General features: G+C 42.9%; 2 protein-coding genes across 8 annotated transcripts in view; both read right to left on the bottom strand.

Annotated features, from left to right (window-relative positions):
- The window catches only part of ndrg3a (ndrg family member 3a), a 36561-nt gene extending 36054 nt beyond the window's left edge, over positions 1-507 (bottom strand). For both annotated transcript variants that reach the window (XM_084348347.1, XM_084348348.1), the window contains exon 1: positions 351-507. The gene's annotated coding sequence lies outside the window, so the exon portion shown is untranslated. The remainder of the gene's footprint in view (positions 1-350) is intronic.
- A 987-nt stretch (positions 508-1494) lies between these two features.
- phf20a (PHD finger protein 20, a) lies at positions 1495-14257 on the bottom strand. 6 transcript variants are annotated; one of them, XM_084348029.1, is made up of 19 exons: positions 14113-14255; positions 12998-13112; positions 12325-12401; positions 11989-12095; positions 11009-11189; positions 10619-10703; positions 10125-10201; positions 9394-9991; positions 9199-9249; positions 8824-9093; positions 8441-8635; positions 8167-8262; positions 7391-7546; positions 6791-6972; positions 6595-6694; positions 5086-5281; positions 4480-4921; positions 3870-4053; positions 1495-2790 (listed from the first exon to the last, which is right to left on the bottom strand). In XM_084348029.1, the coding sequence occupies exons 4-19, from the start codon at positions 12069-12071 to the stop codon at positions 2648-2650; spliced, it is 3039 nt and encodes a 1012-aa protein (XP_084204155.1). In that variant the 5' UTR covers positions 12072-12095; positions 12325-12401; positions 12998-13112; positions 14113-14255; the 3' UTR covers positions 1495-2647. The 6 variants fall into 6 exon arrangements, with proteins under 6 accessions (XP_084204155.1, XP_084204153.1, XP_084204154.1 ...); XM_084348027.1 differs by lacking the exon at positions 12325-12401; XM_084348028.1 differs by lacking the exons at positions 12325-12401; positions 14113-14255 and adding an exon at positions 13481-13578.
- Positions 14258-14479: the final 222 nt, after the last annotated feature.

Below are 14479 nucleotides of genomic sequence, written 5' to 3'. Positions count from 1 at the left end.
ACGGTGTGAAAACAGCCCTTATGTCGCATTACTGTTGAGAGGAGCAGCGATGAACTCATTTCAATTGAGCTGCAGTTTTTCCAACTGAGCCGCTTCGCTCGCGCTCAATAAAGAAGTACTAACGTTAGGTCCTCGCGGTGTTTGAACGTCTCTTTCACTGAGTGTAACAATGGTTTAGTTGTTTTTCTAAAGGCTGCCACCATTTCTCTCACAAACGAGGCGATGTACGGACAGCAACGTGAACAGGTTGGGAAATACAGCGAGCTGAGATAATCTCCTGTGGCATCGGGCACATCTGTAAATGGTAAATGGGGGGAATTCTACCGCGGGAACACGGACGCGAGACTTACCTCGTCGTTAAAATGTGTATCCGGTGAGTTCCAGTCAATTCCTCTCCAGTTATATTGTTAAATATCAACGCTGATATGTATATTTAAGTATACAGTACACACTGCTCTCTCCTGCCGCTTCCTCTGCCTCAACTAGTATTTCGATGTGACTCTGGGCGGAACTACACGCTGCGTCGCAGACACCGCGGAGGAGCCAATGGGAGGAGGCGGTGCACAGCACAGACAGTAGGAGGAGCAGGAGGTCTCACTCTGCTCTCAAATAATGAAGACGCAACTCTGTCTCAGAGACAAGAGGAAACACAAAAGGTTTAAACTGACAGCTCTGTTGACAGGTCGTAGTTATTTTAACTGCACTCAACCAAACGTTATGTTTGATTCTGGTTAGCGTTTCCAACTTTATTACAACTCATATGATGCAGAGCGGATCAGTCTTAGCCCGAGAGTTAACGCCCACTTTTGATGTGAGGGAGATGAGACAATTGCATTTATTTATTTACTTAATCAAGGGTATTTCTAACAAAGTCCATCTTTGGTGATAGTGCAGTGCAAATCAAGAGATGAACATGCTGGCCTAACACTGTACAAGTTATTCGTGGGCGACATGATATCAGACGCTCTGCTCTGTCACCACGTGATGCTGGCTCAAATTTTGGAGATTACCCGATTAGAATTCCCATCAAGTTTCTATTTTCAATCTGATTATGTAACCGTACAAATCGGCTATGCAATAAAAACATAAAGTATGCACGCAATCCCCTTTTTGGGGTGTATTTTCTCCTAGAGAAGTCAATCTCCTACATACAGCTGTCCAGTGCAACCAGCACCGTTTTCAGGTTATGGGACGCTCCACTGAATAGTCCGAGGTCAAATGCCTTGCCCAATGGCACCCCAGCAGGAAACCATTTATTAAAGTTTCCTCCATGAGAAAGACTCAGTCACAAGCTCATGCCTTCAACCGGCAAACTCTTGCTGCCCTGACTTCAATCTGATTGTGTAAGAGCACAAATCAGCTGCAAAAGAAAACATGTTACATCAAACTGAATGATGTGTGCGCATGAACTGTGACTGATGCAACCTTTGACTTCACTGCTTAGTGTTATTGCCAGCTGAGTAAATAGGATGAACAGTCAACAATGTGTCCATGGTGAGTAATAACAATGAGAGTTTATTTATGTACCAGCAAATCTGTTTGCATTGTTTTGGACATTTCCCTGCTTCTAAGCCAGACACTTACAGTACAGTAGCATACAATATAAGATTTTGGAGATTTTTTTCATTACAGAAGAGCACATTTCTGAATAACATATTTACAAACCAAAATACTGTAAATAAACAGATGAAACAGAACAGAAAAAAAAAAGAAATTTACAGGTCTTCTAAGTAGTATCTGTCACTGACAAAGCACAAGATGCTAGGTTAAGAAAAGACAAGTCCACGTTACAGTTTTCAGTGAATCATAAGTCAAGTGCTACAGCAACAACAATGCAAAGAGGAAATTGAAGTAAGGGAACGGGCAACTGACAAACACAAAGAATAACTGATAAAGCTGTTAGGAAAGAAGCATTACAGTTGAAGACAAAAAAAGAAATCACACTTGAAAATAAGTTGCCTTTGATTCCAGACAAAAATAACTTCACAGTGTAGTATAAAACAAACCCTTGAGTAGGTCAAAAAAAGAACAAATTATTTGTAGAGACGGCTTATACAGTGAGAGTTTTAATGTAGTATGGCATGACACGTGACCAGAGCTGAGCTTTGGGTAAAACGCAAAAACAGTGACCATTTGAAATCATGTTCAAAAAACTATTGCAAAGAGGCCATGTAGATTCAGGAACTCGATTGCAATTTGAAATAGGAAATATAAAGCTTCTGCATGTAAAGCACTGTGTACTGAGAGACAGGGCGACCTTAAGCAGTAGCTCAGACAAAAGGCATTCATAAGGTTTAGAGTTGCATGGGAACCATAGAAGTGTAATCTGGTCCTAAGGATTTTCTCCTGCATTTACGAGGTTACTTTTTGTGTTTAATCCTGATTTAAGATGCTGACTTTCCATAAATGTTCATATAAATACTCATATATGACAATGGCTGGCCGTCGCATCGGATTCCACCGCACAGAACCTTTTCAGGAGGAAAAACAGCAGCAGATGTCAGGTCAGACATGAACGTGCTATACAATCCGAGTCTTGCACTTGCATTAATATCGTTATCTTCGCAGCCAGAGACCAGTGAGCTTCCTCCGCTGCACTTTATCTGCATGCTGTGTGGACTGTGGTCACTGCTGTTCTCTGGCGCCCTCATGTGGAACTGTACAGGGCAATCTGCTGCACCTTGCCCAGCTGTGTCAGCAGCCGTTTCATGCGGTGTTTGAGCTGAGGCAGACGGGCCAGGGGTTCAGGGGGTTCCAGTTCCCCTGTGTAGTCCAGCCAGCTCTCCAGCACTGAGAACAAAGAGCAGAGGAAGAACCAGAGGTGAGCACATGGTTACAAGAGATGGGTTTCTTTTACCCCACAGAAACTCTGTCCTGTTCTCATGCACACGCCACCAGAGAATCTCTGGACTGTTGCATCATTTCTTGCATCATCAAAACAAAAATGTGTTTACATTCAGTGCTCCAAGTGCCACTTATATTACACATAGAGGCTCTCTGTATTTTTAACCAGGAATAACAAAGCTTGTTAAGCCTTTTAAGTTCACAGTACCAGTGTAGAAATAATATCTTTTCACTTTGCAGCCATGTATTACTGCCACCATGGCTAATGTAGGAATTCCATTCACCATTTAAATCAAAGCAAGACTCGACATGAGATATAATCGTTTTGGGACAACGTGCATGTTATAATCAAGGACATTCTGGGATATGTATTACCCAAGGAATTTAAAGTTATGTACCTTGGAAGTATAAATGATTATGTCACTGATAGTAATAGATATCTAACGAAGATATTATTGATCACAAGTAAAAACAACTGAATATTGAGCCGTGGTTAGAAATTGTTAGAGAGATCTGTGTGATGGAAAATCTGACTTTTCAGCTCAGATTGAGAGCAAATGCTTTTGCTAGTAAATGGACGAAATGGATTATCTATGACACTGAGTAATTGATGTGTTCATCCTAAGACAATGGACTTGTACACTCCCTTCTTAGATAATAGACACTTGTAATTTGTGTTTATTGTATTATGGTTTATGTTATTTTACTTTGTTAGATTTTTCATATCTCCCCAGCAAAGAAACAGGTAAAATTAACAGTCGGTATTAACAGTCTTCATTGGTAACATGTCTGATACCTTAAATGGCACGACTTTACAGTCAAATTATTAGCAGTACCTACTAGTTTATGCTGTGTGATCTTTCCCAATTCAAAACATCTCTGAACTGACCGCTGATATAAGCAGGCGTCATCTTCACCATTTTAAAATCTGATTTTATGATCATTTTGGCACAGAATCTTAAAAGTTTCCTATCCTGCAGAAAAGAATATCTTAATAACCTGGCTAAAGCCACCACAGGTCTTACCATCCAGCTCCCTCTCAATGAAGTCCATCCTGTGTGAGACCTCATCCTGAACTGCATCGATGTGATCCAGCAGGTTGATCTGCCTCTGCTGATGCTGCATGCTGTTGTCATCTGTAGCGTCTGCAGGATCTCTTCCTTCCTCTTCCTTCGTCTCAGCCTGGGACCAAGAGCCACCAAACGAAGCCTAGAGATATTCAGGTAAAAACGTCAGACTAGATTTTCACTACAACCAGTTTCTATAAAAGCTTTCAGCCAAATCGATACACATTATTCATGCACACCAGAAATAAACAACCAAAATAGATAGTTGCATCATGATTCGTGCTCAAACAAAAACGCTGAGCTAAATCCTTGAACCACTTAAATAACTCCGATGTAACGCTGCCTTCACAAATTATCTGTGTAATTTAAAACCTTCTTTGATCCACTCTATAATCAACACTGCACGTAGACCTTGAAAGAGAGTCGCTGACAAGTCCAAAGGAATATTAGCATAAAAAACTGCCTATAAATGTGTTGCCTGTGCCACTAGCAGTAGTAGGGAGGTTCAGATTAATAAAGATGGGGCTTCACTTTAAACATCAGTGTCTGCTGTGGAATAACGCCCCACCTTGTAACTGGTGCCAGTTGATTTGGGCTTGTCTGTCTCCAGCAGGCTTCCGTAGCGCTGCTCCCGCTCCAACAGTTCCTCAGTGCTCCTCATGCTGTCCTCCAGCTCGGAGCCCTGTCGGGTCTCCACCACCAGCCTCTGCTCCACCGCGGGGTAATATGCCCGTGGTTTCTGATAGCAATGTTCACTGGTAATGTATGAGTCCTGGAAGGATGGGAAGGGGGAGGAAGAGCAAGACGAAGAGGAGGTGGCAGCTGTGGCAGCCCGGCTCAGCTTCTCCAGGGCGTTGGACATTAAAATCTCACCTCGGCTCATGTCCTCATCGGGAGTCACAGGGGACGGAGCTGCATCACTGCCACGACACGAGTCAGAGCAGGTCCGGGCCCGCTCCAAATGCTTCCAGGGCTGCCGCCACAGCTGCAAGTCAGGGTGAGTATTGCTCCTGAAGAACAAGAGAGGGAAAGTAAAATTAAAACACATCTGTGTTGGTTTGATTGATATCACCCTGGACCAAAATAATTTATGTCATAATCCACATTTAATTTGACTCCAGAAGCTATGAGGAAAACACCCTCAACGCTCTTCATGTAATTGCTTTTGACTCACTGAAGGACGCTCATCTTGAGCTGCAGTCCGTTGAGGACCTCTACCAGGTGGTGCACATCTCCCAGCAGCTGGTGGGTGGTGGTGATCTTCTTGGCATTTTGGTGAGAGTAGTTCTCTTCCAGGAAGGAGAGGCCATACATGTGACCGTTGCTCAACCACTCACGATCATACCAGTAGCGCAGACTCTGCCTCTGACCTGGTAGTGAACAACAAATTGTGATGAAATGTTATCAAATGCAATGAGTAAAGCTGATAGAGAGTCTCTCCTTCAACGACAGGACACACATTACAAGATTTTTCACCAGCGGGAATCCCAGACGAGTCTGACTGGTTTAGTTAAACACGCACAGGAAGTTAAAACAAGAAACGAGCTGTCCAAGTTGTTTGTGCACTGATTTGCAGCGAAAGAACAAGGAAGGAAAAGAAGAGAATAAGGGTGTGAGAGTTGGAGGTAAATATTTTTACAATGGAAACATATAGTTGCCTGCTCGTATTGTGGCTCAGCAAGGACAAGGCTATAACACTGAAAAGCTTTTGTGTATCTGAATGCCACTGTATTCTGATAATAACTACATCATTGTGCCCCCTCCATACAAATATATGCATGATAAGAGAGAATGTGTGCTCTCATTGGCTGTAGCTCCTCGCATGGCTGCCCGACCCATACATATTTTTCCTGTTTGATATCTTTGGGGCATCTGCAAGCTCTCGGATTGCACTTTTGAAAAGTTAACACATAGCGATAGATTGCTGATTTGCGAAGAATGCTATTCCTCTGATCAGGGGCTTTTGTCAGCGAGCTTGAAAAACTGTCCATGAGAATAAAATCAGGACTACAATCATGTGGTCTGTGCTCAGCATTACAGGCAATGTGTGTATCTTGCTCCGATTATGCATACCAGTTTACTCTTCCACTCTGGCAGAGTGTCAGCTCTGTCTCTTAAAAGTCACATTTTTTTAACGCTCAAAACAGCTACTGTACAATCATACAGCTTTTATTTTGACATTTACTGTGGCCAAACTTGTAAGGCCCTGTATTAATTTGTACTTATATAACAACGAATTTTACTGAGCTGTGCTTGCAACACCAGGACCTTGATTACCGTTTCCTGGGGTTAACACTGTTCTCAGGTAGCAGGATGTTTTGATAAGCTGTAACAAAATCTGAACCACATCAAATCCATCCAATTATTTCTAAAAAAAAAAAAACCTAAAAAAATGTTTGAAAAAGGAAAAAATAGGAATTGAACCTTAGAATCACAATATAAAAGTGTGATTACAAGGAACAGACTAAAAATGTATTTTTCTAGAACAATCATCACTGTCCACTGTTAATTGTACACTGTCAGTTTTCTTAATGTCCACTAGATGGCAGATTATAATATGTCAAATTAAAGAGGAAATGTGACGTTTTCTCTACCAAAATAAAACTAAACAAGAGTGCTTGCATAAACAAATCTAAATGACAGTATGCAATTTAAAATTAAAGGTGGTGGTGTTTTCCCTCACCTGGTGGGTCTCTGCAGATGTAGCAGGTGTATCTGTCTGGAACATTGTCTTCTAGCAGGCCCATGCAGGTGCCATGTTGCCAGCACAAACAATCTTCACACTAGGTGAAGAACAAGTATGCTCACATTAAAAAAAATGCTTGCAACGACTAAAAAATAGACAAGGTATAAGTGACGACAAAAATCAGCCAGCTCACCTGAATCATGAAGTCATTCTCTTCTTCCACCTCACAGATACATCTCACTATTTCCTGGTCACTTGTGTCCACGGCACCAGAGTCCACACTCAGGGGAGGCGTGGTGAAGTCCAAATCTCCCCCAAATTCATCGTCGCTCCACCCGCAGCTGTCAGTGGACCAGTCACTGATGCTATCATCATCTACAACAACAGGGACAAACACAAGTTTTGGTTTTTCATTCAAGTGACACAACTTGTCAGGATTTTACTTCTCCTAAAATGTAGCTCGATTAATCTTCTATAATGCTACAAATTTGTTTTTTAATGAATGTGTTTAGATTAGACGATGAAGCAAGCCGCAGCAGCAAAGAAGAGCTCAGGATTCAAGCAACCAAGCCGTTTAATTCTGCAGGTCATGATGCGTTTTGAGCAACATTTGGACACAGATACCAGGTGTGTTGCAGATAAAAACTAAAACAAACAGCATGATGGATTGAATCCAGAGGAAGAAGAAAAATGGAGGGGAGGGAAGCCATGTAGAGTCACACACACTAACTAAAAACACACACACACACACACACACCGTCACACACACACACACCGTCACAGAGATACCCACCATCCACATGTATCTGCTCTGAGTAGCTGTATCCGGGCCTGCTGGGGTAGGCCTCAGGCTTGTGATTGTGTGAGAGGGGGTATTTGAGTGGCAAATTCAATTTGGACTGAAGACCCAATACTGAGATGTCAATATTCTCCTCACTACCTGTGTAGTCTGTTAATACAGGGAAGGGGGGAAGCAGATGTAGAACAAAATGTCAACTTTGAAATTTTTAAAAAAGGCGCCCATCAGGATATGACAGACTGTGGCACAACAAACAGATAATAGATTCAAGAACAGTCAGGGACAATCAATTTGATAAAATCCATACTGGCCCAGGTTTCAGACCTTTAAATTGTGTGAAATAATCAATGTGGAAGGTAACCTTTACATCTGTGTTCATGCCAAACATACTGCATATACATGTGAATGCCAACTAGAAATAGAGAGAACAGTGTTGGATTTGTGTTGGATAACTCAATCTCAGTGCCACAATAAAAATCTGGCTTTTCAACACCAGTAATGTCAGAGTTGTTGGACACAAGAGCAAATACAAGCTATGATGTCAAAAAAAAAATTATTGGAGCTTTCTGATTATTGGCATAATGGAGTGGCAGAGGCCAGCGACAGATGTGACACTTCTCCCACACACAAAGGCTCAGCCACCACACCAAGAGGAGTGAATGGAGTGCTTTATGCTGTGTGCAGGCGAGCCAATTCCACAATGTCACTGTGAGTGCGCATGCAGAGCAGCCGATATGTGAGGAGGTCCAATGACAGGGACCCCTTCTTACCAGACTTGGCCTTCTTTTTCTTTTTCTTCTTCTTTAGTTTAATTCGGAGGAAGTCCTTCTGCTTCGGTTTCTCTTTCAGTTTGTCTTTAACTGACCCTGGGGAGCATCAAGTGGTAGTATGGGTTAAGCTTCGTCTGTGCACAGCGAACTATTCTATTAGCTAAATTGTACTGTACAAAAGGAAACTTTATAGTGAACAGGTAAGGCTCTATGTAAAACAATGCAGTAATTTCCCTACTTGATAAACAACCTCATCCTACTGCATGATACTGACCAATGTCAAAGCAACTTTTGTCCAGGTCCTTGTCCTGCTGCTGGCATCCATTCCTGTCCAGCTGGTTCTCCTTGCTCTTCTCCCTCAGCAGTGCCCTCTGCTGATGGCCCTGGGTGTTGACTAAAGGTGGTGCTGATGTGCGCCTACCTGCAGTCTTCACCTCCCCACGGGGAGCTGCGGCAGCTCCAACAGAGTCTGAGAGAAATCAGAGGGCAAATATGTTCAGGCCAGGCTGGATGTGCCACATTTACGAAGCAGCCTTGTTTCATAAGTGAGCGATTAGCAATTGAAGTGTGTCATAATTCAGCATTTCTGATTTTGTTGTTGCATAACATACATTTGGTTCAAGCATCAAGGGTTCAAGAAACTAGACAGAAACTCACGCATAGAGGCCGAGATAGTGCGCCTTCTCTTGGGACCGTCCAAACCGGTGCCAGTAACCTGTTTCTCAGAGGCTCTGGTCTGGACACTCCTGGTGGGGCTGCGCTCCCCCTCCAGAGGCTGCTCCTCGCCATGATAATATTTCATATGGTAGTGCAGCAGCTTGGCCTTACGGAATGACTTTGTACAGCCAGGAGCGCTGCACTTAAATGGGTTGTGGTCGAGGTTGATGGACAGGACGGGGGGAGGTTGGTTTTTGATAACCCGGTACACTAAAACAAAGAAGAAAATAAGTGATGCATCTAAAAGGAACCACATCAAAGAACGCAAGTGATTTGTGCATTCATTCATTTATTTTATTAGTTTTGAGTACTTACATGGTTCTCTGCTGAATCTGTTGGGGTTGTGGAAGCCCTGCTTCCTTACCGCTATCAAACACAAAAGACATTCATTTATTAACATAAGTCTGGAAAATATGCCCAGATCCTATGTGATTTTTACTAATTATACTATAGTTTCTCATTTTCACAATCCTACAGATCCCATGCCATTTCTGCACAATTAACACTTACGTTTCACAGGCTGGGGAGGTGGCACATCCGCTGCAGGCTGAGGGCTTTCTGATTGGACGTTTGGCTTCTGCTCCACATCTCCATTGGATTCTGTGGTTGTCATAGTGACCGACACCTGCTCCGTCTGGGCTGACGTTTGAGCGGGCAACTCAGCGTATGGCTTAGGTGACTCTGTATATGGCTTTGTTTCACTCTGCTCTAGTTCCTCCTCTTCCTTCTTTACGTCTCCATTTACGTGGCATCTTTCCTCGTTCTGCTCATCGTCTTCTTCCACTTTCACCCCATTCGTGAGTCCAGCCCCCTTTTCTGCATCCCTGGGCTTGTTCTGGTCTGCCTGCTCTGACATTTCCTCTTCCTGTTTGATAGTGGCTGCAGCTTCTACCTCACCATTTATTTTCTTGTTTTTCTCGTTAACCATCGTTTCTTCACGCTCCTCGTCCTCACTGTTGCTGTCCTCCTCCTGGTCGGAGGTGCTGCGTCTGGCTCGCTTGTTCTTGGGACCTCCGTTCTCCTGAGGCCTCCTGTCTCTGCGGTTCGGGACCCTCCTAACCATGTTCCTTTCAGTGGACCGAGACTTCCCTCCACTAACACCACCTCTCTGTATCATCAGGACAAAGAGGAAGTTGAGGGAAACGAGAACAGAAAATTGGGATCAATACATGACAGACAACAATCCATACAGAGACAGTGAGATTGATTATGGATATTTATGACCAATAAATGACATGTACCTCTTTAATAAAAGGCTTCACGTGTATTCCCTTCACTGTTTGTATAACACCATCATAGAACTTCACAGTGTAGGATGCTGAGGGGGATTAAAGGAGAGCTGATGAAAACCATATCATATACCATACATATGCTTCAACTGTTCTTTTTGCTCTTGGCGTGAAATATTCCCATTTACAGTTTCGTGATTGTGCATCAGACAGCTCTGTCTTCGTAGTTTCTTTTTGCTGTGCTAGTGACACTGAAAGCCATTTTGCTATTATTGAAAGCCATGCAATACCACAGTTTCCTTTGTGAAAACAAAAGTGACAGTTGAACATTTTAGACTTTGCTCCATCTGGCATAATCTTGTACTGAAACCAAACAACTTATAATAATCAGAGGGAAACCTTTTACATCTACCATAACACATTGCTCAATCAAGCATAACTCAAAATATTATGGTTCCATACTTTTAAACATTGTAAGACAATGACCTAAGAATATTGATACCCACCATTTTTATTGACCGAAATGACCTTAGCGGGGTAGAAACGGCAGTCAGACCAGCTGGCAAGGACCTTGTCATTCACATTAAAGCCCTGGAGGAAGGATAGAGACATTTGATCTAGGAGTGACACTTTGTGGACACGTTGTCAAAATCTATAAGTTGTTTCATCTTTATCAAAATTCACATTTTACTCATAAGCAAATGTAAATGTGTACTTGTTTATCATATGCAAATTCAACATAGTATCATGTTTAGCTAGAAAGACAGATAAGGAACCCGTCTCTGCAGAACTACACAGCAGAACAAAGGTTATAGGAACACAAGATAACCTAGACATGGGGACGAACATTCAGCTGCTCTATGCAACACAGGTCAAAGTGAGTAGGAACAACGTACGTAACTTACAGGTACAGGAGCGTCGTCCTGCAGGCCCTGCCGCCTCAGCTGTACCCTCTCCACAGGTCTCAGGTATGGACTTGTCCAGTCAAACCACTCGTCGTAACGGTGGCTCCACTGCCGGTAATGGATAAGCACTTTTTCACCTTCGTAGTCAATCTTCTCTATGTTGGCAGCATACCTACAAGACAAAAAAAATGCAACAATTTGTTATGGAGAGGGAGGGGTTTAAGTTCCTTGTCCTTTATCCCAACACATAACTTATAACATAATGAGGGTGGCAAGTCAGAAGGAATTAATCAATGTTGAAAAGATTAAACACAATAAATCATGAGACACTGCTTCATTTTAGGAGGATGCTGTGCTGGGGGCAGCATTGGGCATTAACACGTGACTAAGGTGATGTGTTTTATTGATTACAAATTCAGGACTACATTAAAGACAACACCCAGTATCCCAACATTTCTGGAGGCAAACTGGTTTGTCCCTTAGTCCCATGTTGAATAGGATGACCCATATCAACTACATTTTTATATGTCTGTCAAAGGACTTGTCAGGGTGCAGTAATGTAATAAGTAATGCAATTAGTAACTGATACATTTGTATGTATGAACATACATCCTCGTGTAACAAGCACAACTTGATATGCATCTTAAGTATATTGTAACCATTAAAATAATTTATAATACTGTTAAACATTCACATATCAATCAATCAATCAATCAATCAATGCCCTTCATTGTCAATCCAGATCAATGGCTGCTTGAGAGCACACATGCATAAGAGCTGTTGTTTACTGGCAAATGAGCACTAACATGTCTGAAAGGCTTTCTTAGCTCTTTTATCAATCTTTCAATGTTGGAGAGACATGGAAAACAGCTAGCCCAGGCCCACAAAGGAGAAAACCAGAATATATGAGAAAGAGTGAAGCCAGTGAACAGTTACATGGATGGAGAGGAATGAGTGAGGCCATGACTCACCAGTTTTTGAGGCTGTCTCTGGCCTCAAGCTGAGCTCCCACCTCAAATGATATCCCTCTTCTGGCGGGGGGCGTCTTACTCATACTGCCCACATCAAGGCTCCCTTCCTGTACACACACACACACACACACACACACACACATTAACCCATAAAGATACCAATCAAAACTGCGCCAATGTGACCTTAGGTACACTACTGAGAAACACACATTGTGTCTAGCCATGACTACAGTATAGTTGACTATCAAGGACTTTACAATCTTGCAGTCAGCCTTGTCTCTCTCAGACAATAATACTTATTTTGCCAGAAGACTATGGTAAATCACAGCTTTGTACCTGTGCAGCAATTTTGGTGTTAAAAGGCTCGTAGGCCACTCCCACTGTATGCCAGCAGAACAATAATGCAGTCCAAGCTGGGAAAAGATACACAAGCTACAGATTACACATGCTGTATGGTAGTACAACACAGTGTAAAGCAAGGGAACATTCATACATATCATGGTGAGCCATGCCCCTCAAATGGTGGTGAAATGTGTAACTAATACCAGATGCTCAATGATCACCAGTTGAGAAAATAACCTCACATTAGGTTCCTATTAGGATCTATATCAAAATGGGAAATATTTCATATTAATATTTCATGATCTATCAAAATGGCACGATGAGAAAACGGACAAGAATGCCTGAGAAATCGTGTCCACAGCTTTCACTTCCTCTCCTAAGCCCCCACCAGTACAGTAGGAAAGCACTTATGCAATCACGAACCAAGCTAATAGTCGACCGATTTTTAGTGCAGCTAAGAAGCTGATGTCCAGCTCCTTAGCTGCACTAAAAGGCCTGGTGGAGGAGGATAATCTCCATGTCTTTCATGGAAAATTTCAGTTCTCTCCCGATAGCAGCGCCTCTTTTGTCGGGCACACAGATGAACGTATCGAGGACAGATGAAACGAGATATCGGCGACATTTATCAAAAACTAAACCATTAACATTATATATCAAAACGTCTTACTGTTTGTCCAGGATATAGCTGGCTCGGTTCACCATTGCGGAGGCAGTCTGGAGTGACTGGCTTTCAATGCAGCCTACAAACCGGATATCTTCACACTACCCGGCCCACGTGTTTTCTGATCAGCCGATCCCACGTATAGACACAATAGGAGACAATGGAAGAGAGCCTTCTGATTATTAGCGTATTGCAAACAGATACCTAGCAGGATATTAGAGATTGAACATTATTCTATTCAGTAAAATGCAAGATTTTAAATCACAGTGGGTGTTTTTTTATGGCCTGCACGGAGAGCCAGACAGACGACAGCATCGCAGGCAGCAGGGCGCAAACCAGGAGTTGGGGATGCCACAATTTTGAATCCGGAAACGGATTATGCTTATTAGTTTATAGCGATGTTGAAAGAAACATATGTTGCGATGATACATTTAATCGTAGGTTGATTTTTTTTACTGTTATAAAAAGGTGGAGAACAGTATCACACACCCATATTTAATTTTCCAAACACGCGCTCAGGTCAGATCATACAACGAGTGCACGTTGCCTCGTCTCCCTTCAGGTATCCTTTTGTTGACCACCTCTACTAACGTTACAACTGCCACCTTATTGTCCACTGTTTTATAACCAGTGGGCGTAGCGCGAAATAAAACATCGTTGACGTCAGCGCTTTGGGGAAATATGACTGGTCGTAAGACTCTGCGATGGGCGGTATCTCGCATCTGATTGGCCCTGCACCTGTCAGTCACAGCGCTACTCGGGGCCTCGCGCTAGGCCTACTTTCTGTACTTTTCCTGCTGAGAACGAGCGGCGGCGTGGAAATGTAGCGCATTAAACTTCCCAAACTGACACACCACGGAGACATTTAACAAAGCCCCCAGTGAAAAGGCCCACAGCGAACAAGAGTCGCACCAGTAATAACAGAAACACAACAACGAAGTGTTACAAATTTGGCATTTTATTCCCTACTTCGTCACGTTTGTTTTGAACTCCAAAAGCCGACATGCGGCGGCAAACACCATCTACGCTGTTGAAGCATCCACCAAAACGGGCCTCATTCACGATTTTATTCGTAAGTATAAACTCTGAAGCGAAGGGGAGACACTGCAAGGGCTTCCTACCTGTTCTCCAGTCACTCTTTGTCCGGGTGGGTGTAAAATGTGCAATGTAATCCCTTTAAAGTGCAGGTACCGCCGCCTCCGCCTGCCTGGTCCAGATCACGCAGTTGAATTTCTCCCCGTTGCATTCACCACCGGCGCGGGCAGTGTGGCGCCACACTGCGCATGCGCTGACAACGGCCCCGACCCCTCAAGTGTTCCGATAACATAATGATCCAAACACAGCTGAAATGTGTTGCGTTTAAAATGTCGATTTAATGTATGTGTTTTTCATATAAACAACCATATTTGTAAGTCAAAACACGTTAAATATATTTAAAATGGACCTGAAATAACAAGCCAAGTTTAACACACGGCTGATATTCTCACC

Source organism: Pagrus pagrus (assembly GCF_965226575.1).
Source record: "Pagrus pagrus genome assembly, chromosome: 3".
Taxonomy (NCBI): Eukaryota; Metazoa; Chordata; class Actinopteri; order Spariformes; family Sparidae; genus Pagrus; species Pagrus pagrus.
The sequence above is the reverse complement of the archived record's forward strand: the minus strand, read 5'-3'. Positions and strand labels throughout refer to the sequence as shown.

Excerpts from the sequence above, each read along its gene's own strand:
- phf20a (XM_084348030.1), bottom strand. The coding sequence starts at position 12,071 with ATGAGTAAGACGCCCCCCGCCAGAAGAGGGATATCATTTGAGGTGGGA. Across the intron at positions 11,190-11,988 it reads AGAGACAGCCTCAAAAACTG|GTATGCTGCCAACATAGAGA; the intron begins GTGAGTCATGGC and ends TTTGTCTTGTAG. Across the intron at positions 4,054-4,479 it reads CAACTGGCACCAGTTACAAG|GCTTCGTTTGGTGGCTCTTG; the intron begins GTGGGGCGTTAT and ends GAATATCTCTAG.